Here is a 24152-nt window from a genome sequence, read left to right as displayed (position 1 = left end):
TGTATTTATAAGTTAGACCCTTCAAGTCTTATTGTGGGTTAGAGTAGTTTGATTAGACTAATATTTGTCTCAGATTTCAAACATGTTGTACAATGCAATTTAATTTTTCTACAAAAGAGTGTTTTACATTGAATGGAGGGAAAATTATATTTAAGTATTTTTTTTACTATGCATTCCTAAACTTTGTTTTTATATATACAGTTACGCCCTTAAAACTTAATTGTGAATTAGAAAACCTTAGATTAGATTAATATTTGTCTACATAAGAATAAGAGAGTAGAGTAAAGTAAAAATGAAAGATGATGAGAGAAAACTCTTGTTAGAGCACAAAAACCTATGCCCATAATTTAATTGGTTCGAAATAGTTTTACACCTAGTTCTATTTGAATCGCCAAAACTGGTTTTGAAATGACTAATCACACTAATGGCAAATTTGGTCCCTAAAATCCATTGTAATTTGATGCCCACAATTCACTACATATTAGTAGCATGACGTTGTAAGACACTAAAAAATGTTGTAACATCAATTACAAATGTATTGTAACATTTGTAGTTATTTGTTTGTTACCAGTCACTTATATTCATTTGTTGTTATGTAAGCTATAATTTCTTATTTGGTTAGATACTATCAAGGTAAAAAATAAAACAATTAATAAAAGATGAATTTAATATATGATTGTGAAATATTTTCTTTTGTGAAAGTAAGTTATTTGAGACAATTACAAAAGTTTAATCTACAAATTGAGCTAAACATAAATGTATTGTAAAAACTAATATTATTGAAAAAATTGATCTCATTGATGTGCATGTATACCTAATAAAATTTGAAAGGTGAACAAAGAGATGCCTCATAAATTTCTAATATAAAAAAGAAAAAAAGGTAAAATGAGTATTTGACTAGTTTACAATACAGTGTATATATATTTTTTAAGTTAATTTAAACATTTTCTATATGTGAAGATCATTTAATATCCAACAGAATTGGAATATAAAAATTTATTAGTTATTTAAATGAATAAACGAAATTGTGACTTGGTTATTTCTTTTTATTATAATGAAATTGAGACTTTGTTTTTTTTCGTTATAAGTTGTTGAGATTTGGTATGAAATAAAATTATAAATCAATATTAACTTATACTTAATTCTTAATGTGAGAATAGATTATAACTTGAATACTAATATTAAAGTAACTTTATTATCTTAAAGTTGTCAATCATTCATTTTCAGAAATTTCAAAAGAAAAGTGTGCATTATTGTATGGTACACACCGAAAGGAAAGTGTGATCCAATTTTGTATGTGATTAATTTCAATTTATGTTTTGTAGGGGTCCTAATTTATATTAGATGCCACTTTTTAATTAGATAATCATTACATATAAGTTTGAAATGTCAAAACTTGTATATGAAAATAAGACATCAAATATAAAATAATAAGTAGCTAGGTTTTTGTTGGAGCATTTTAATCATCATTCTGCTTTCTGCCCAACCCATTACCCTCCCATTACCTCAAAAGACTCCGATCACCATTGTTTTCTTTTACTATTTTATTCTACTTTTATATTTTCTAAATGACATGTATCATTATAATTCAGTAGACACAAGATAACATTTGTGAGAAGTTTATTCATCTGATTGATCATCCAGAGAGAAATCACCATGGCTGATGCAGCTCTAATCAGAGGTTTGCTTTCAAACTTGGCACCTCTGATTAAGGATAAATTCTCGTTGTTTTGGAGTTTTAAGGAGGAGGTTCAAAAGCTATCCAGCACGCTATCTTCGATTAGTGCCGTACTTGAGGATGCAGAGAGAAAGAACGTGCAAGAGAAGCACAAACAAACGGAAGATTGGCTGCGGAAACTGAAAGATGTGGCGTACGAGGTTCGAGACATCATGGATGAATGCACCTTTGAAGATCTCCGTCTTCAAGTCAACAGGCGTAATGCCTCCTCTTCAACCCTGATCCAGGTAACCAACTCAATAACCCGTCCTTTTAGCATTCCTATGACACGTCGAAAACTTGGTCACAAAATTAAGGATGTTCAAAAGAAGCTTGACCAAAGTTTTTCAGAAGGCCAAAAGTTACATTTGCGTGAATCTATTCATGACTCAAAATTTGACAAGTTTACTAGTCCTTGGCGTGAAACCATGTCTTCTAGTTGTAATCAAGTTTATGGGAGAGATAAGGAGAAGAAACAGATTATTGATATTCTGGTCAATACATCTAGTTCCAAAAAGTTATCTGTTCTGCCAATTGTTGGAAAGGGGGGTCTTGGTAAAACAACACTTGCCCAGACGGTCTTCAACGACGAGGAGATTTCTATGCATTTTGCAACCAAAATCTGGGTTTGTGTTTCAGATGAATTTGATATTAAATTGGTGATGAAATCTATCATAGGAGAAAAGGTGGAAGCACGCACAAAAGAATTGCAGAAAAAAGTTAGAGAAAAATTGAGCAGGAAAAGATTTTTGATTGTATTGGATGATGTTTGGAATGAAAACGTTGAGGCATGGGATAAGTTGAGATCTATATTGGATTGTGGATCAAATGGTGCGTTCGTCCTCACCACGACAAGGAAAAAAAATGTGGCAACATTTATGGAAACGATTCAACATTTTCAGTTATCATTACTTTCTAACGACGATTGTTGGCTACTCTTAGAAGAGCGCGCATTTATGTTTGGAATACCAAAATTTTCTAGCTTTGTTGATATTGGAAAAGAAATAGCTAAAAAGTGTAAGGGTGTTCCCTTAGTTGCCAAGACATTAGGAAGTCAATTGGCCTTCAAAAATGATATATATGAATGGTGTAAAATAAGAGATAATGAGATATGGAAGAAATCTCAAAATGATGAACATGATCTCTTGCATATTCTAAGGTTGAGTTATTATGAACTCCCTTATCATTTGAGAAGATGCCTTGTGTTTTGTTCTATATTTCCTAAGGATACTGAAATTGAAAAGGAGAGATTAATCCAATTGTGGATGGCCCATGATTTAATTCCTATGGTTAAAAACCATGTAGTTGAAGATATTGGGAATACAATTTGGAACGAGTTGCGTTGGAGATCCTTTTTTCAAGACGAGATATTAGATTGTTCTGGACTTTATGAAATATGTAAGATGCAAGGTATTATGCACGATCTTGCCCAATCTGTTATGAAAGATGAATGTTATACGTTGGATGCTAATAGCTCAAGTGATGGTTTAAAACGAGAAATTCGTCATGTAACGGTAATGGTTGATGAATTTGTCAAAAAATCAGTTGGTTCTCTTAAGAAAATTGGAGGGTTGAGATCACTCATGCTCAATGGCACTGATGCTGATGGAAAGCAGATTTTTTTGAGTGTCTTGAAGGAACTTCCGGCTTTACGTGTCCTTGAACTAAGCTGCGATGTGTCAGACAATGAATACTTCAATGTGATAATCAACTACATGAATGAATCGAAAAAGTATCTAGATTTGCGTTACGTGGGATGTCTAAAACATCTTAGATACTTAGACATTTCCGGTAATAGTCAGATAACAACATTACCTGATAGTATTTGTGATCTCTTGAAATTACAAACTTTGAAACTCAATGAGTGTTTTAAGCTTGAAAGTTTGCCCAGAAATACGAAAGACCTTATTAGTCTGCGACATCTTTATTTGGAGAATTGTAATGAATTAAAATATATGCCTAAAGGGATGGGGCAATTGAAACATCTGAAGACGTTAAGCTTGTTTGTGATAAGCAACAAGGAGAAATACTGCCAACTAGATGAATTAAAAGATTTGGATATCGGTGGATCTTTGAAAATTAAGAATCTTGGAAGTGTTACAGATGCATCTAAGGCAAGAGAAGTAAGTATGGCTAAAATGATGAGTATCAATGAATTGGAGTTGGAATGGAGAACTATCTATGAAGATGATGATTATGAGAGCACGAGAATTAGAGATGAGAAAATTGGTGAAGCTCTAGAGGTTTCAACTGCAAGGCTGAAGAAATTGAAATTGAGTGGTTACAAAGGTGTGAATCTCCCTAAATGGGCGGGAAAGTCATGTCCTTCCCTAACACGCCTTGAGCTTAAGGGCCTAGACAATGTGAATATTATTGCTATTAGTAGCGATGACAATGAAATGATAGTACTATTCCCTTTGTTAGAGGAACTTGTTGTTGTTGGTATGAAGAAATTGAGGGAATTGGTGTCACCTAGCTGTACTGGAGCATTCCCTAATCTAACCAAGCTGGCGATATGGTATTGCCCAAAGCTAGGGGCCTTGCCACTGCATCTCAAATCACTCAAAGATGTAACTGTCATTGGTGAATGTTCGAATGAATTGTTATATAGCATCTTGAATCTTAATGGTACTCTCACTCATCTGAATCTTAATGAATTGAATAATGATGTAGAGCACATATTCACCGTCAACAACATCAGAATTGAAGTAGTGTTATTCCCTTTGTTAGAGGAACTCAAGATTGGTGGCATGAAGAATTTGAGGGAATTGGTGTCTCCTACTATTCCTAGTGCCGGAGCATTCCCTAATCTATCCCGTCTGCGTATATTTAAATGCCCAAAGCTAGGGGCCTTGCCACCGCATCTCAAATCACTCAAAGATGTTTATATTCATGGTGAATGTTCGGATGAGTTGTTATATAGCATCTCGAATCTGAGTGCTCTCATTCTTCTCACTCTTATTGAATTGGGTGAAAGAAGTGTTTTATTTGGAGGAGTACGTCCAACTTTCCAATCTCTTCAATCCCTGTCTATTGAGAGATGCCCCAAGTTAAGGCGTTTGTTTGATGAGGGAATGATAATGCAAGAGACATTTATGAACAGGGGAACAAGAGGTCTCATCAGCTCTCTCACGGAATTGATTACTAATACAAAGATTTGTTGCTGCCAGAACGAAGGCTTGATGAACTCTCTCACAGAATTGATTAGTAATACAAAGATTGGTGACTGCCAGAACAAAGACTTTATGAACTCTCTCACGGGATTGGATATTCGTAATTGCCCGGAGTTGATGATATCAGTTGAGGAATTTGGAAACCTCAATATTAATAATTCACTACAGAGTTTGTATATCAGGCGTTGTCCTAAGTTGGTGTCTTCAGAAGAAGCGGACGATGTTAAGGCACTCCTGCGTTCCCTTCAAAACAGACTTGATCCTGAGAATTTTGATGTAGATATCAAATTAGAAGGTACGCATACAAATATTCATCCATTAATTGCATCTATTATTAATTATTTATTGACTTGTAACTTCTTAACATACAGTGATAACCTAAAGGAGTAGAAGACTCAACAAACACGAAGAGCAGAGCATACTGGCCATGTAACCAAATTTGGTATGTAGAGCTCTGTTTCTATGATTTTTTTTTTACACCATCTGCTTTCCACTTTCTATTCCATTATATAATGGTCATATTCACAGTATAACATATGTTATATAATCTTTTGCATCAGGAATCTTCTGCTGGTAGAAAGTGGGGAAGTTATTGTTGATGCGCCAAACTATGAATAATCGTGACAGATTAAAGCCAAATATTTTATGAAATGATTTGATCTAATTTTCTTTGCACTTTTAATTTTGTTTACATATTTGATTTGATGATATATATAATTAGATCTTTGTTGATCAGAAAATGTGTACAGTTTGGTGAGCTGTTATTGAGACTCTTGATTTATGTTTGATAGTCATGAATCTCTTAGAACATCTAAAATTTATAGTTTTCAGATCTGTAAACAACATTGTTTATACTGTTAGATCTTAAATGATTTGGGAGAACCTCAATGAATCTACATTAAGATAATCCTCCTCTTGTCACTTCAAGATGATAACTTTCTTAATAACTCTTAATGTCTAGACAATGACTCTCTCTTGGAGCTGTTTTATATAGGTTTCCTTTTTTGAAAATCTTCTTTTGATGAAAAAAGGTAAATTATTTGGGTAATGGATAGAGGATATATTGTGGTATTTTATTTAATGATTTGAAAAATGATAATATAAAATGTTTCGATCAAGATCCTAAAACATATATTAAGTGTTGGGTTTGCCTTTCTGAAAATTCTGTTATCATATATAGTCTTCAATTCTTGCACTTTTCTATTTTCAATATCATAAATACATTCAAATATAACCTAATTGTTCGTTTTATTTGTGCAGGAAACACCATTATATTCAAGAACAATTTCAAATTTCTGAAAAATCCATATCTGTCAGTCTTAATAATGATAGAAATCGCAATGAAAAGAAAAAGTATGGAGAAGACATAAGATATATTTTAATGTAAAATCTAAGATGAGTTATAGATTTTGAAACTCTAAAGTGAGATGTCATTGCTAGCCAATTCATTCTAATTCAAAATTACACATGTTTTTAGTATGCAATAGTAAACTATATATGTACCCAAAGGCAAACATTTCCTAAATTGCTTTCATGGCAGCAATCCACCTCCCTCCAGTAACAACACAAATTCAGAATTCAGACTAAAACCCTCAAATCTTGTTTTGTGTTGTTTAACCCACTATAAGTCTTAAGCATTGATCATATAGAAACATTAAGAACTATCCTTGAATTTTGAAAATGAGACTTAAGTTAAGTTTCTAAATTTTTAGATGTGATCTCATCTGAAAATGACAGAAAAGGTGTTTCAAATTATACATCATCAGGTTAACTTCAAAATCAAATTTATATACACCTTAAATGTAAAAAAACTTAACAAAGAATTAGGCAAATTTAATGTTACCTACACATCTGGTCTATTGGTAAGGACATTAGACTCTAAATCTAATAAATTCCGAGCTCAAGTCTTGGTGGGACTTTTTTTTTAATCTTTTTGAAAAATATCTCTTTACATCCGTGATTTGGGAGCAATTTTTAAAATCCATGGGGTTTCTTAATTTTCATGTGGAAGAGAAGGAGGTCAAGGAATTGACGCTCATTAAAGCAAAGGGTACTCAATTTTCTTCAAATGTTTCTTCACTAAAGTTGCGTATCACATTTGGATTGAGCGAAATTCACGAGTTTTTACAAGAGTTCGAAACAAAGGTCCGGGTTCGAGCCCGCAAGACAGTAAATTTTGCGTCTGATTAATAGTTAAGTGTTCTTCAAATGTTTCTTCGCTACAGTTACGTATCACATTTGGATTGAGCGAAATTCACGAGTTTTTACAAGAGTTCGAAACAAAGGTCCTGAGTTCGAACCCGTCAGACAACAAATTTTGCGTCTAGTTAAATAGTTAAGTGTGTTTGCGGCCTATGTGCTTAATTCGTAGTCCCATTATTTTTTAGAAACATTAAGAAACTATCAATAAGTTTTGAAAATGAGACTAAATTAAGTTTCTAAATTTTTAAATGTGATCTAATCTGAATATGACAGAAAATGTGTTTCAAATTATGCATCATCAGGTTAGCTTCTTAATCAAATTTAGATACATACCTTCAACGGAGAAAATACCAACAAAAAACAGGAGAAGAAGAGAAAAAGGCCATGATCATGATTCTTTTAATAGATTCCATCAAGATGAATAACTTCTTAAAAGAAAACTAAATAATTATGAATTTATAATTAATATTGAGGATTAATTTATTTTTTAATAATGTATTAATTTTCATTAAATTCAATTGGGAGTTAAATATAAAAAATTCAACGTCAAAGAATACTATAGAAGAAAGTAGTGCTAATAGCATGAACAAGAAGCTGGAATTGCTTTCAGAAGGTGATCCATCCTTCAATATTAAATAAAGAACATTAGGGACATGATTAGATTATAAAGAATATCCCTCATTTGTGGTTACATTTGGTTTATCTTAATGAAGAAGTTCATCCTCATGTTGTACATTGAGATATCATAACAAACAATTCTTCCTTATCATGATTTTAACCCTAAACTCTCTGATTTCGGGCTCGCCAAGTTCTTTACCGACAATACTTTGCATATTAGCACTCACGTCAGCGGAACATTGTATGTGCCCCATACTTTCTTCGAAAGAAATGAATTGAATATAACTCGGATAATAAGAATAATCTTGAATTGTTGACGCGATTTTCACTCGTTCTTAATGCCTAGTCTTTTATATATATATATATATATATATATATATATATATATATATATATATATATATTTTTTTTTTTTTTTAAATCTTGACTTCAAAAGGTAAAATACAATTGAAATAATTATCATTAATAATGTGACCACCTTTTTATTATTTTGGAATTCACGGTCTTAAATTGAATATCACTCGTGAATTAGTGATATTTGAAGGAGTGTGAACTCTTTTGGAAAAAAAAAAACTATTGTTCGTTTTTACTCTAAACGCAATTTCATATGTCTAATCATTTAGTAGTGAGTCTTGATAATATAGACAAGTTGTAAGAAATTATAATTGATTTGATTGTATGTATAAGAATGGTATAAACGGTCTAATTTATTGAACTAACCTACAAATATGTAAAATTCAGAATCATTGTTTAGGAGTAATAATATTAAACAAAGATAGTGATATTAGGGTATTTGTGAGGAATACGAGATTATGAGGAATGTTAAAAGTTATACAAGTCTAGCAAATGAACGCCGAGAGGGAGGTCGTCATTCAACGTCTTGTGAGCCGGAATTTTCCAAAAAGTAAAAAGAGGTTAAAAAAGTAAAATTCAAAATTGAACCGACTTGGGTTGATTTAAAATGACATTTAGTAAAAGAGGTTAAAAAAGTAAAATGGTTCTAGATTTTGATTTGACGAGCCTTGTATGTTGATGGTGGTAACAAGTGCAATAGTATATATTTTATGCGTTTTATGTTTGTACATCTGAGCTTCAATTTTGCAAGTTATTCATTACACCATGATAAGCAATAATGAAGTATGTTTTTGGCCATTTACATCTAAGATGTTGGAACACAAATAGATAATGTCAAGATTTTCATTTGTCGAAGCAGTGTGCAGTGCTGCGTACATATATAAAACAAAACATAATAAGAAGACGAGTGATTCCAAGTCACAACTTCTGATGCAGCGTGCGTGGCTAGGATGAACCTTTATCAAGATTCGTTGATTCTTACGAATACCGAAAGTCGATAGATATTGAGGAAACCTCGTTTTCTGATTAATAATCTTCCCCTAACAAAGTGTTTTAAGATCCTTTAAATACTCAAACCCTAGCTTGCAAAAGAAATAAACAACTTTTAATAAATTGCAAAAAACACCCGAAACTAATAAAAAATGCGATTTTGAGCCCCTAAACGTTTCCGCCCGAAAAACACTAGGCAATTGTCGAAATCTGACACTTGCGAGATATTTTCGGATGCTGCAACTTTCGCATAAACGCCTCTTCGACTCGCACCGCATCATTCCCCCCAGGGTAGAAAAGATTCGTCCTCGAATCTGGAACCGCATCATCCTCATCAGAAGAAGACTCACCCACAAAAGGAACAAGATGCTTCACATTGAACACATCAGAGGTACGCACATGGCTGGGAAGGCGTAAACGATAAGCATTGGGGTTGATCTTCTCCACAATCTCAACAGGACCAATCTTCTTAGCAGCAAGCTTGCTATATTCATGAGCTGGAAAACGATCCTTAGTCAGAATAGCCCACACAAAGTCACCAACTTCAAAATCAACAGCACGCCTTCTCGAATCAGCCTTCTCCTTGTACTTGGCAGTAGCAGCAACCAAGCGGTCATGAGTGGTCTGATGAACCTGAGCCAACTGACCAACAAAATCCGCAGCAGTGGAATGAGGACGCACCTTGCTGGGCAGCGCTAACAAATCAAGAGGAGCACGCGGAGACAGCCCGTAAATCACATGGAAAGGACTGAAACCAGTGGAGCGATTAACAGCATGATTGTGAGCAAACTCGGCCTGAGGCAGCTTCAGATCCCAAGCCTTAGGATGATCCCCAATTAAACTGCGCAGAAGGTTCCCCAAAGACCTATTAACAACTTCAGTTTGGCCATCAGTTTGCGGGTGATAGGCACTGCTAAAATTCAGCTGAGTATTAACCAAACGCCAAAGACTCCTCCAAAAGTGACTCACAAAGCGAGTGTCCCGATCAGAAACTATGGAGGCAGGAAGTCCATGAAGGCGATACACATCCCTGAAATAAAGCTGTGCAACAGCCACAGCATCAGAGGTTTTCTTGCAGGGAATGAAATGAACCATCTTCGAGAATCGGTCAACCACCACAAAAATCGAATCAGAACCACGCTGGGTACGTGGCAGCCCAAGGACAAAATCCATACTGACATCAGACCATGGTTGAGTGGGAATAGGCAGAGGCAAGTATAACCCGGCATTAGTCGAAGCGCCCTTAGCCAACTGACAAACACGACAACGAGCAACAAAACGCCCCACCTCTTTGCGCATCGAAGGCCAGAAATAAGAAGCTGCAAGAAGCTGGAAGGTACGATCACGCCCAACATGGCCTTCTTTGTGGAGTTCCTGAATCATCCTCAAACGCAGGCTGCAATCTGGAATGCACAGCTGCACACCGCGGAAAAGGAACCCATCCTCCAAGACAAAGTCCCTCGAATCCCCCTGTTGGATGCGAATGAGGACCTGAGAAAAGAAAGGATCATCACGATAGAGGTCCACAAACGAATCAAAGCCGGGTACATGGACACGCATCTCCGCCAACAGCCCATGACGACGACTCAAAGCATCAGCCACGCGATTAGACACACCAGCCTTGTGTTTAATCACAAAAGTAAACTGCTGTAAATAAGAGACCCACGAAGCATGACGATGAGAAATCTTGTCCTGACCACCAAGATGCTTGAGGGAATCATGATCCGTATATAAGACAAACTCCCGCTGAAATAAATAATGACGCCAGTGTTTGACTGCCTGGACAATAGCATAGAACTCAATATCATAGGTACTGAAACGAAGTTTAGCGCTAGACAGTTTCTCACTAAAATAAGCAACAGGACGCCCAGATTGGCTAAGTACAGCCCCAATACCCAATTTCGAAGCATCACAATGTAGTTCAAATGGCTGGGAAAAATCAGGAAGAACCAAAATAGGGGCTGAAGTGAGTCGGTGCTTGATCTCAACAAAGGCAGCCTCGGCATCATCCGTCCAGAAGAACTTAACCCCCTTCATACAATCAGTGATAGGAGCCGTAACACTACTGAAGTGAGGAATAAAACGCCGATAGAAGGAAGCCAAGCCATGAAAACTGCGAACTTCAGTGATCGAAGAGGGGCGGGGCCACTGATTGACAGCCAGTACCTTACTCGGGTCCACTTTCAGGCCCTCCCGAGACACCACATAACCGAGGAACTGGGTAGAATCAGTAAGAAATGTGCACTTCGAGGAAGCAGCATAGAACTTGTCACGCCGGAGAACAGATAACACCTCACGAAGATGGGAGAGGTGTGCTACCTCGCTGTCACTGTAAATCAAGATGTCGTCGAAGTAAACGACTACAAACTTTCCAATGAAAGGGCGAAGAGCCTGGTTCATCACACGCATAAAGGTGCTAGGAGCATTCGACAGACCAAACGGCATAACCAGCCACTCATATAAGCCCTCACGAGTCTTAAAGGCAGTCTTCCACTCATCACCCATGCGAATACGAATCTGATGGTATCCACTCTTGAGATCCAGTTTGCTGAACACAGAAGCACCACCCAACTGATCCAACAAGTCATCCAACCGGGGAATAGGAAACCGATAACGCACTGTAATCTTGTTGATAGCACGACTATCAATGCACATACGCCAAGACCCATCCTTTTTTGGGGTAAGAAGGGCCGGGACAGCACAGGGACTAAGGCTCTCTCGAATGTGTCCCTTAGCCAGCAAGTCCTCCACCTGTCTACGCAACTCTTCATGTTCTTTGGGACTCATGCGGTAATGAGGACGGTTGGGTAGGGCAGCACCTGGAACCAAGTCAATGTGATGCTGGATATCACGCAAAGGAGGCAAGGCACAAGGCAGATTCTCAGGAAAAACATCTGCAAACTCCTGTAACAGCGGCTGCACTGGAATAGGCACCTCAGAACTAGCACCACAGGTAATCAGCGAACAAAATAGAGCAAACACCATGCCTGATTCGACCATGGCGGTCTGAAAAGGACCCCGAGACAACAAGGTGGCAGGGGGGGACGCATGATGAGTGGGGGCAGCACCCTTCTTGGGCTGATTTGGCATCAACACAATCTTGGTACCATGAAATAAGAACGTGTAGGTATTAGCACGCCCATCATGTATAACAGAATGATCAAACTGCCAAGGGCGACCAAGTAAAAGGTGACAAGCATCCATAGGAACCACATCACAATATACAGCATCACGATAATGGGAACCAATGGAAAAATTAACAAGTACGCGCTTCGAAACTGTAACATCCGTACCTTGACTCAGCTAGGACAAGCGATAAGGCTTGGGATGAGGTTCAGTGGACAGACCCAGCTTCGAAACTGCAACCTCAGAAATCACATTCTCACAACTCCCAGCATCAATGATGAAGGTGCAAACTTTGCCACCGATGGTACAAGTGGAATGGAACAGATTATTGCGTAACCACTCGTTGTCAGGAGCACGAGGGGTTAAACATGATCGACGAATCACCAAAAGGGGGCCAACATCACCAGAAACATACTCCTCCGTTGCCTCATCATCATAAACATCATACACTGGGGCTGAATCTGAAGGAAGAGTAGAGTCAGGATCATCCACCTCAGTAAAAAGACCACGATTGGTGGACTTTGGGTTGCGACACTCTGCTTGGCGATGGCCAACTTCACCACAATTGAAACAACGCAAGCCACCGGGACGTCCCTGCAGGGGGTCTGTAGTGCCGCGAGGGGGGGCTGGGGTGGGATGGGCCGACTGGGAAGAAGAACCAATGCCACTAGTGGGGACAACCTGTTTTCCAAAGCTACCCGAACCGCGCCTGGCTAGCTGTTTCTCAGCCTGTGAAGCACGCTGATGTGCCTCAGAAACAGTCAATGGATCAAACATATTCAAAATATCCTGCAACTGGAGGCGAAGGCCACCAATATAGCGAGAAACCAACTGGAGAGGGGACTCAGACAGGTCAACACGAGCCACAAAGGTGTAAAACTCAGTGGAATAGTCATCCACGGAACGAGAACCCTGACGAAGATTCTGGAACCGCTGGTACAGGTTACGTTCGTAATTATATGGTAGAAACGCAGCCCTAATATGCTTCCTGAATTTGTCCCAATTCGTGAGCTTTGCCTTACCATGACGAACACGTGTCTGTTTCAACTGCTGCCACCATGCTTGTGCACGACCATGTAAGCGGATCGTAACAAGGGGTACACGACGATCTGCAGGAACTTCCTTGAAATCCAGAATCTCTTCAACCTGAGAAAGCCAATCAATAAACTCTTCCGGTGATAGACTACCATCGAACTTAGGGATGTCCACCCTGAAAGTCTGCTCCCAGCGATGATTGGGGCGTTCAGGGGATCGATTCCGAAGACCACCGAGAGGGTTTTCATCTGTCATCGTAACATCATCTTCAGGGTGGTGCATGTGCATAGATGCATCCATCCGTTGCGTCAACCATTCAACCTGCCGCCTCAAATCGTCGTTATCACGGCGAAACTCAGCGTTTTCACGTCGCAACTCAGCAAGGTCACCATCATCAGCACCAGGGGTAGGGTTGCGCGGCTGTCTTCGGGGCGGCATACCTCAGGGTCGACTGGAAACTGATACCAACTGATGCAGCGTGCGTGGCTAGGATGAACCTTTATCAAGATTCGTTGATTCTTACGAATACCGAAAGTCGATAGATATTGAGGAAACCTCGTTTTCTGATTAATAATCTTCCCCTAACAAAGTGTTTTAAGATCCTTTAAATACTCAAACCCTAGCTTGCAAAAGAAATAAACAACTTTTAATAAATTGCAAAAAACACCCGAAACTAATAAAAAATGCGATTTTGAGCCCCTAAACGTTTCCGCCCGAAAAACACTAGGCAATCGTCGAAATCTGACACTTGCGAGATATTTTCGGATGCTGCAACTTTCGCATAAACGCCTCTTCGACTCGCACCGCATCAACTTCACTAGTATAACAACTAAGATGCCGACACAATCTCTTTTACCGGACAGAAATTAACATACAATTTAATCTAACGAGATATTCTAGTATAACTCATTATTGTAAACTTTATAAGAACAAGACCTCAGTTATTTGATAAAGAAAGGTTTGGATTCTATAATAAAATCTTATAATAATATGTACAAATGTATATTACAGATTAGTTGAAAAAAATTAAACATATATGACATTTAAGGAATATTCACATAACAATAATATTTTTAAAATAAGAGTGAGACAGACCTTTCGAGAATGAGAATGAGCTTTCGAGAGTCTGAAATGACGTCGCTGGTGACAATTTCAGGAAGGAGTCGCAGGAGGTTATGATCTGCAAATGGTAGTCTCGATCTGACATGTAGGATAAACCCTTAGTAAGAATCATTTTCACGTGACACTAATCCTGTGAGCTGCACAATTATTCTCAAAATGTAATGTATTTTGTGTCCGATGTAGGTTCTTAGCTATCTATTTTTGGTCACTAGGCTGTGTAATTCAAAACACAGACAAAACCATATAATGTGCTCTCTTAATCCAAATAAATCACTTTTAGCATAAAATAAGTTTTTTCCCAAAATAAAATTAATAAGAAGTTTACAAATAAATGTCAAGCAATTTCCAAATAAAATCAAGAAGGTAAATTTGAAATTATTAGAGAGTAAAAGTTGAGTGGGCAATATCCTTCAGTTTTCATCTAATTGTTATTTAGATGGTATTTAAAGAAATTTTAAATCTCTTGTTCATAGTCCTCTGTTTTCTCCTTTGGCTACTTGCAGTGCTGAAAATATGTTTTATACTTCTTATGGTATCTTCGTGTCCGTTTCTTTAGTTCTTTGGCAACTAAGAATTGATGTTAACTATTCCTCTGAAAAATCACTTAATTGTTAGAATTCAAGCCACTAAAATTTGAACTTAAGAGAACAGAGGATATTAAAATGTAATGAACAGAGTATCAGGTGCTAATAGTCCCCAAAATGCCGGACTATCGAGAATGGACACCTGCACCCGAGGATAGCTTGAAGGAATGACTGCAAGTGCTTATGTAACACAAGCCATTATTTACATAAATATTACAACTTCAAAAACCTGCTGCTCTATGAAGAAACATATTAACACCTACATCTTTTCAAGTTCAGAATCCTAACATCAATTTATGAAATGCAGCCTCAACCATCTTCAAACTATATATAGGATGTCATTAATACTAGCAGAATTGGTAGTCGAGCCTTCTAAGTCATCCCCAAAATCATTTAGGTAAAAAGGATCAATATCTCTTGGCAGCCAAGCAAATATACTTTCTTCAATTTAGTATTAACAAATGACCATAATTTTTTTACACAACCATAACTGATTTTGTAGCTAAAAAGTCACATATTTTCAGTTTCAAATGAAAAAGGATTTTTGGTATTTTGCTTAAGCAAAAACATGATAGTTGTTAAAAAAAAAAAAACAGCATTTATGTTTTTTTTTGTCATTTTAAATTTGATTTTCATTCTAAACAGAAACCAAACTTCAATCATATAACTTTAAGTATGTAAATTCAAAATATCATCCAATAAAATATGTTCCATGAAATAATTATCAATTTTGATTTTAAAACAAAAGTCATTTATTATTTCAGTTTTCATTTCAGCTATACAATAGTTTGAAAATCAGGAAATTTGAGCTTTAAAATAACTTCAAATGTAAAAATTTATAACATGAAACATGTTCAAAACAGTTTTTCATGAATACTCTATCAAGGGTATACTCATCTTTTCAACTCGAAATAGTGATAACCTCAGCCTTCAGTATGTTTTTTAATCAAATTATTTTTGGTTACATTTCATATTTTTATCGAATTCTAGTCCATTTCAACTAAGTTTGGTAGAGGAACTGGATCAGAGTATTGCCTGAAATTGACTCGAACCTTAATTGAACGAGCGTCGATCTCGTTCTCTATTCAATTTTCTTCCTCTAGCTAGTCTATATCAGGAAATTCTCTTGATTTCGGTTGAGAAATGGGCTATCCTTAGACCTCAAATGACGTCGAGCTCTATTAAATATTCAAAAACAAAGTGCCAGAAGGAAATTGAAGAATGATCCTAATGACGAAATCTTATAGGCCCTCTACCCTTCTTTTGTTTTTCTAAGGAAATTAACCTATGTTTATGTTTCCTATAAATAACTAGAAGCTTCCTAATTTTTATTACTTCTGTAACGTTTGTGCCACGATATTTTATTTATTTACTTTTTATTTTACGTTAAATAACCATGTATATTAATATTATATATTTTTCCTTAGCTTTTTATTTAATGATTTTATTTGTATACCATTTAAGTTTTATTAATTGGTTGATAAGATATAATTTCTCGAACTAATTATCTTTTTATTTTAAATTCCGTGTAACCCCTGAAAAATCCTTTGTCTCGATTTCTATGAAAAGCTTGAAGTTCTTCTTGTCATTTGTTCTCTTAATGATCTTGATGCATTGATCAAAAAAATCTCCAATGCGGTTGAGGTGGTCTGAGTGGTTGACTTCAGAACAATTACGGGAAGACAGGATGAGGAGTCTTGGCAACCTATTAGAGAAAGATGTGGCTTTTCGAGAAAGAGAATGTCCTGTTTGGCTTGCCTTGAGAATCTAAGAGACTATGCCCCTTGTATGGTTAGAAAACTAGCTCTCCACTAGAGATCATTAAGAATCCAATTACTCTATTATGGAAGCTACCTCGAAGATTAATACCCAATGAGTGGCAGGTTACATGACATGATTACTCTTTATTTTGAAGAAAGCGAGGTTTGGAACCGGATGACCTCCGGACTTTGGTGAAAGAGGGTCATCGGGGAGTCATGTCCCTGGTATGATTGAAGGGATGGGGCCCACATGACGAAGGAGGAAAGATCGACTTAGCGATGGAATGGAATGGAAGCATATTATCTTCCTGTGACTCGTGTAATTTTAATAATAATTACAAAGATTTATGTTTAACCAGGAACTCCTTACAAAACTCAGACTATTGTTAGAAGTGCACACTGAAAAGCTTTAGTTAGATAAGCCTATCTTTCTCTCATATGGAAGTGCGGTGGGAATTTCAACATCGATTTGCGTGTCAGGAATCTTTTTTTAAAAATAAAATATTATTTTAAAATATTTTCAAATGATCCTTGACAGTTTTAAAATTTAATAAAAATAATTAATTTGGGGTTCAATTTTAAATAATCTGGGGATTTACGATAATCAAATTACAATTTGATTTTTAGAAATCCATTCGTTTAAATTAATTAAACATATATAATTTAAAAGATTATTTATTTTGAAACAGAGTCGTCAATTTTTTGAAAATTAATAAAAATGGCGTACATATACAATCATATTGACCATAATGTTCTATTAGTTCGTAGTTTGGTGATACTCGGTAAAAGGTTTTCGCGCTTCATCTTCCGTACATGTTTTAAAAATAGTATCTACTTATAAATTTGGTTTTTGAAAATCGGTTGTATCATGTTTTATTTTTACTGATTATTCTTCTGGTCCTAGGCATGCATAGATTTTAACATTATTTAAAATATTTTAACAACAATATTTAAATGTTGGTACCTATTGCGGATGACGTTGACTGGAGAGGAAAATATTTGAAGAACGTCAGTCATTTTAAAGGCATTGGGGTTTAAATATAAATTCTAATAAGTATTTATCAAAATATTTTGTGGAAAATTCCTAAAAATATTTTGAAAACATTTTCTATTTTTTCGGGATTTTTAGAAAATGGTTTCAGGTTCCAAAATTACAAAAATAATTTTGGATTTTGAAATGGGAACCAAACAGGCCTTAGGATCGGTTTCATAGGCCTTGGGTTTGTTTTCATCATTTAGGGTCCAAGACCCTCGGTCGGACCCATCAGTATGTGCTAAGAAGCCTCGGTCGAGGTGTAAAGGACTCTCGGTCCTTGGCTAAGATTTTTCGGTCGGGGTGTAAAATCCACCGGTCCTATGATAGCCTTATGTTAAGTTCATCGGTCCTAGATTTTGGGAATTCTCGGTCGGGGTCGGAATTCCTCGGTCTTAGGTTAGACCTTTTTGTCGGACCTCTTGGTCCCAAGTGGAAGTCATCGGTCCTAGGTTCGGAGGTTCTCAGTCCTAGGTCTGACTTCTCGGTCATAAGTGGAAGTCATCGATCCTAGGTTTAAAGGTTCTCGGTCTTAGGTCTGACTTCTCAATCGGAAATTTTGGTTTTAGGTGGAAGTCATCGGTCCTAGGTTTGGAGGTTCTTAGTCTTAGGTCTGACCTCTCAGTTGAATGTAAATATCCTCAGTCGGATATTTAGATCTTCATCTCAAGTATCAATCGACCTGGATGATGATCAATTTGTTCAAAACAATTTGTAACAAAAAATAGATTTTTGGTTTTAAAGTTGTTTTGAGTTGAAAGGAGTTAACAAATAGCTTCCTTATACCTAATATGCTTGATTGGTACCAAAACAAGAACACCGATTGTTCATTTAGATCAATTTAAGAACTCAAAATTTTTAATTATTTGGAAAATTTTAATTTTGATTAAACATGATCATAATTGATCAAGCATGATCCAAATAATTGTCCAACATCATTATAATCATGTTGGGAAACTTTCTAGGCTATGATCAATGAGGATTAGCCAAGAACAACAAAACCGCTTATTTAATTTTTCTAATTCAAATTTGGGTTTTTCTGTTAAGGTGGATTGATTGATTCTAGCATAAACAGATAACTTGTAAATGATCTTATGATCAATTTTCAATCTTAAAATTCAACAACCAGACAACATACAAGCTTATGAAAATTGAAATATAAAATTTTTAAATTTAAACTAAAAGCATGAATTAAGGGATCATTGGAAGCATAACAATGATGTAAAACACTCTTTAGACCTTAAAGAAGCTTTTGGGATGCATGGATCCAAGCTTTAGAGCCTTATATGGATTTTTGAAAAATCCAGAAGCTTAGAACTTCAATTGCGGATTTTTTATAATTCGTGATTTGAGGCTAAGACTTGATCTCTTTTCTTCAGATTTGTTTAGGGAGGTTATTTATAGCTTCCCAAAGTCATTTGTGGGCTTCAAGTGTTTGAATTAATCAAAAACCATTAATGATGTTTTGGCTGTTCTTGAGCCAACTTGACAAAATATGGATGAAACATCCCTATTAACGTAGGAGATATGATCACCAAAATAGGGTGATCATTTCAACTTTTGAATTAGCCGCTTTGGTTGACTATGGAGGAAGTTCCACTTTTAGAAAATCAAAGGATGTGATTTCATCATTATCTCTCCGGCATCGCGATGAAGACGATGGTCGAAACGACGTCGTTTCATGAGCGTTAGCGCGTTCTGTCAACGGACCGTCCATTGTGGTTGGCGTTTGGGCATTCCGTTAGCGATTCGGTCTAATAGGTGTTACTCGATCGCCTACTTCTCGATCGCGCGCTCCTTTGATTGCAGCTGGCTATGCGGGCGCGTCTGGAGCGTTGTATGAAAATCCAGTGTTGATCTAACAGGCGCGATCGCGGTTGTATCTTTATTCACTAATTTCGGTTACACCCAATTGCGATATTACCTTTTTAATAAAATCTCAAGGGTTTGTTTGAAATTGATTTTTCTTTCACCCTTTTGGATTTTATTTTGATCTTTTTAAATAAATAAAATATTTAAATAAATATGGAAAATATTTTACCAATTTCATTTTTTTTATAAATATTTTTAGGGTTTGGGGGATGAAATATGCACCTCATTTCATCCTAAATTTTTTTTTTTGATCCCTTGATTTTTTATAAAATTATTTTAATCCCTTGATTTCTAACCGGTTGTTAGGGATTATAGCTCAGAACTAAGAAAATAACTGTTGGGTCAGCTCATTTGACAGTTGGGCCTAACAAATTAATAAAGCCCATTAGGGCATATTTAATTAAAGGAAAAAAAACACAACGGTTTTTAGGTGGTTTTTACTCTCTCTCTCTCTTCCAGCAGTTCTTCCTCCATTGAAGCAACAATTCCTCCATTGCAATAGCAGGTTCTTCTTCTGATTTCCTTTATCTCTTCTCTATTTTGGTTAGCCATCTTTAGTGATGATGATAATGTATGTGAATGACAAGTTAGGATGAGGTTAATTGATAACTTTTGTTAGATTACCTCCAGGCTTGTATTGAACTACATTGTATACCCATTTGATATAGTGGATGATTTAAGTGGCCGAAGTGTCCCGTGGTTTTTACCTAATTTGGGTTTTCCACGTAAAATCTTGGTGTCCTGCTCTCTGTTTCTTTGATTGTTTGATTGTTTGATGCTCAATTGTTTTGGCTGCCTATTTGATTACACAAAAGGGAAAAAGAATTGTTAGGCCTTGTTGTAGCTTGTTTATTTCTGAATTGCTAAACAGGTGCTATTATTCGATTTCTACAACAAGTGGTATCAGAGCTGAGTTTGTTTGGTGGTGATTCTTGTATAATTCAAATGGAAGAATCGTTGAGCAGTAATGGAACGATGATCAAACTCACAACTACCAATTACACAATCTGGAAGTCACGGATGGAGGACTTATTGTGTAATTATGATTATGAAGACACTATTTTGGGTGATAAAGGCAAACCAGAGGCTATGACAGATGGAGATTGGAAGAAGCTGAACAGAAAGGCAGTTGGTAAAATCAGGCAATGGGTTGACAACAGTGTGTATCAGCATGTGGCTACTGAAGTTAATGCTTATAAGGTGTGGACTATTTTGAGTGAGCTGTATGAGAAGAACAACACTCAAAACAGAGCATTTCTATTTAGGAAGCTTTGCTCGTTGAAATATCAAGATGGGTCTTCTATGTCTGAGCATCTAAATGCTTTTCAGGGGATTCTAAATGAGTTGGCTGCGATAGGAATGAAATTTGATGATGAGCTTCATGCTATGTGTTTGATTAATTCTCTGCCTGATAGTTGGGAAACACTTGTGGTTTCAATTACCAATTCTGTTCCACAAGGTAAGCTCACTTTGAAAATGATGAAAGAGAGCGTGCTGAATGAAGAGGCTAGAAGAAAAGAACAGGGCTTCTCGACTCCAAGTCAGGTGTTCGTGACTGAGAAAAGGGGTAGAAGTAAAAGTAAAACTCCAAAGAATCGCAGTGGCAGTTCAGACAGGTCACGGGGAACATCCAGCTCGAGAAAAGAGATTACATGTTATCATTGTGGCAAACCAGGACACAAGAAATATCAGTGCAGATCTTTGAAGCGGGAACAAAAGGAGAATAAGCAAGATGGAAGTGGTAAGGTTGCAGATGTGGGTGGTAATAACATCGATATTGTTTACGACAATGATAGTATCAACCTTGTTTCTCAAGATACACAATGGGTGGTAGACTCAGGTGCTTCTTATCATGTCACCAATCGTTGTGATATATTTGCTTCTTACACTAGTGGACAGTTTGGTTCAGTGACGTTGGGAAACCATGTTACGTGTAAGATTGTTGGAAAAGGAGATGTCTGTTTGGATACTAACACTTCGTGCAAGCTACTTTTGAAGAATGTTCGACATGTTCCTGATATTCAGATGAATTTGATCTCTACTGGTATTCTTGATGATGAGGGCTATCATAGTTACTTTGGTGAAGGAAAATGGAAACTCACTAAGGGATCTTTGGTGATAGCTAAAGGAAAGAAGGTCGGTTCTCTTTATGTGACAGAGACTAAGTCTTACGGTGGAGAAGCAAATGCAGTTAATGATTGTTCATCACAGCTTTGGTATAAGAGACTTGGTCACTTAAGTCAGAATGGCATGCGAGTTCTCTCCAAGACAATCGATCTCCAGGGCTTAAAGTCCACAAATTTAAAGACATGCACAGATTGCTTAGTTGGTAAGCAACATAGAGTTTCCTTCAAACGTTTCTCTCCATCTAGGAAGCCCAATATCCTAGATATGGTTCACACAGACATATGTTTTATGGATTCCTTGACTTTAGGTGGTGCTCATTATTACATAATTTTATCGATGATTGCTCAAGGAATGTGTGGGCATATTGCTTGAAGACTAAGGATCAAGCATTGGATTACTTCAAGTTGTTTCATGCTGAAGTGGAGAGAGAAACTGGGAAGAAGTTGAAATGTGTTCGTTCGGACAATAGTGGGGAATATAGAGGACCATTTGTAGAATACTGTAAAAGTCATGGGATCAAGCTTATGAAGACTGTGCCAAAAACACCTCAACAGAATGGAGTTGCAGAGAGGATGAACAGGTCTATCAATGAGAGAATTTTGTGTATGTTGTCTCATGCTAAGTTGCCAAAATCCTTTTGGGGAGAGGAAATGAAGACAGCGGTTGATCTGATAAATCTTTCACCCTCAAGTCCTTTAGATGGCGACGTTCCAGAAAGAGTTTGGAGAGGTAAAGACGTCTCTTATGATCACTTGAGAGTTTTTGGTTGTAAAGTGTTTGTTCATGTTCCTCGAGATGAGAGAGCTAAGCTTGATAGCAAGACGAGACAGTGTATCTTTATTGGGTATGGTCACGGAGAATTTGGGTACCGATGTTGGGATCCGGTTAACAAGAAACTCATTAGAAGCAGAGATGTGGTATTCTTTGAAGATCAGACCATTGAAGACTTTGAGAAAAAGGAAAAGCCGAAGTCTACAGAGAATGAATTGCCTGACAATGGTAGGATTCGTACACCACAATCACAGCCCAATGATGTGGAGAATGCCCAAGTTGAAGTTGATGAGACTCCTTTAGTTGATGCTGAGCCAACAGAGGAAGCTGAACAAGACGATGATAGTTCTCTAGAGGCACCTGATGATCAGTATATTAGAAGATCTAGTAGGCAGCGACAACCTTCTAGTAGGTATCCTCCCAATGAGTATGTAATATTGACTGACGGGGGAGAACCAGACATTGCAATAATCAAAGTGCTATCTAGATTGCACGGAATTCTGTCTTTCATGAGCGAACCAAACATATTGAGATTGATTGTCATGTCACTATTCATCTTCTACAAACTCACACCATAACTTTATCATTTGTTCCTTTCCTCCTTGAAGATTGTTGATATATTTACAAAAGTGCACTCGACTTCGCGTTTTCGTTTTCTGACTGACAAACTCTCAATGCATATTGTTGTTGTATCGTGAGTTTGAGAGGATGTTAGATATATTAGTTTTATTATCTTTATTAGTACTTAAGGGTATTTTAGTCTATTGTAATCACTAACTATATAAACTCTTTCATTAAATTTAGTTTATTTTATGCTTGCTAATAAGAAACTCTAGCCTCTCTCTTTATTTTATCAAATAAAAGTCCATGATATGTTACTAGTATAAAAATATTTATGATAGTGATCATACAAGTAGGTCGTCTAATATATTTCATAATGTTTGTATCTAAATAATCCATAATCATATACTTAATGACATAGGACATCATTAAACTGATAAGATTATTGTATTGTATGTTATATTACTTGATTTGATCAAGTGACTTCATATTTCTTGAGGTTATAGTTGATAATGTGAAATAACATATGAGTAGTTATAAATGAATTAACAACGCACCATAGTGTTCCGCACGAGACCTTTCATGGTAGTTAATAATTTTGTGTAGGAGGTGCATCTCATAGAGACAATTGCGAATTATCTCTAGACTTGAGGTTCTGAAATAAATCATATGTGAGTCATATATTTGACACTTGATACAAAAAAATATGTAAAAAAAGCATTCAAGAGTTAGTGATTGGGTATATGTGAAACATATGGTGTAAGGTGAGTATTTAATAATGGATATACAACTCTAGAAACAACTGTGTATATACTCAAAGATTCTTCTCGAAACACTAATTATAGTCATTGATGGCATTCTTTCTGAGGTTGATGGTCTCCTCGTAATATATTAAAGGAGTAGTAAAATTATGGATGGAAAAAAGGCTTGATCTGGATATGATATTACAGTTTAATGGTAATTGATAATTAATAATCATACTCAAATAATTGAGCCAAATATAAACTGTGACGAGATAAATGTTACAGATAAATAATAAAGGAAGGCTCGACACATCGTTAAAGTAGTACTAATTAGTTTTATGGAGTACTAGGAGTCACGAACGTT

The 24152-nt window shown here is 36.3% G+C and overlaps 1 protein-coding gene across 1 annotated transcript; it reads left to right on the top strand.

Moving 5' to 3' along the window:
* The first annotated feature begins 1656 nt into the window (after positions 1–1656).
* On the top strand, positions 1657–5508 carry LOC124943093 (putative disease resistance protein RGA1). The gene is made up of 3 exons (XM_047483652.1): positions 1657–5185; positions 5275–5332; positions 5451–5508. The coding sequence occupies exons 1-3, from the start codon at positions 1657–1659 to the stop codon at positions 5506–5508; spliced, it is 3645 nt and encodes a 1214-aa protein (XP_047339608.1).
* The last annotated feature ends 18644 nt before the right edge of the window (positions 5509–24152 follow it).

Source organism: Impatiens glandulifera, chromosome 6 (assembly GCF_907164915.1).
Source record: "Impatiens glandulifera chromosome 6, dImpGla2.1, whole genome shotgun sequence".
Classification (NCBI taxonomy): domain Eukaryota; kingdom Viridiplantae; phylum Streptophyta; class Magnoliopsida; order Ericales; family Balsaminaceae; genus Impatiens; species Impatiens glandulifera.
Note: the sequence above shows the minus strand (reverse complement) of the source record. Positions and strands in the feature narration are given on the sequence as shown.

What these genes read in the sequence shown, in the direction of transcription:
- LOC124943093 (XM_047483652.1), top strand. Translation starts at nt 1,657, where the DNA reads ATGGCTGATGCAGCTCTAATCAGAGGTTTGCTTTCAAACTTGGCACCT. An exon ending in TGTAGATATCAAATTAGAAG is followed by an intron (nt 5,186 to 5,274) that starts GTACGCATACAA and finishes GATAACCTAAAG; the next exon opens with GAGTAGAAGACTCAACAAAC. An exon ending in TGGCCATGTAACCAAATTTG is followed by an intron (nt 5,333 to 5,450) that starts GTATGTAGAGCT and finishes CTTTTGCATCAG; the next exon opens with GAATCTTCTGCTGGTAGAAA.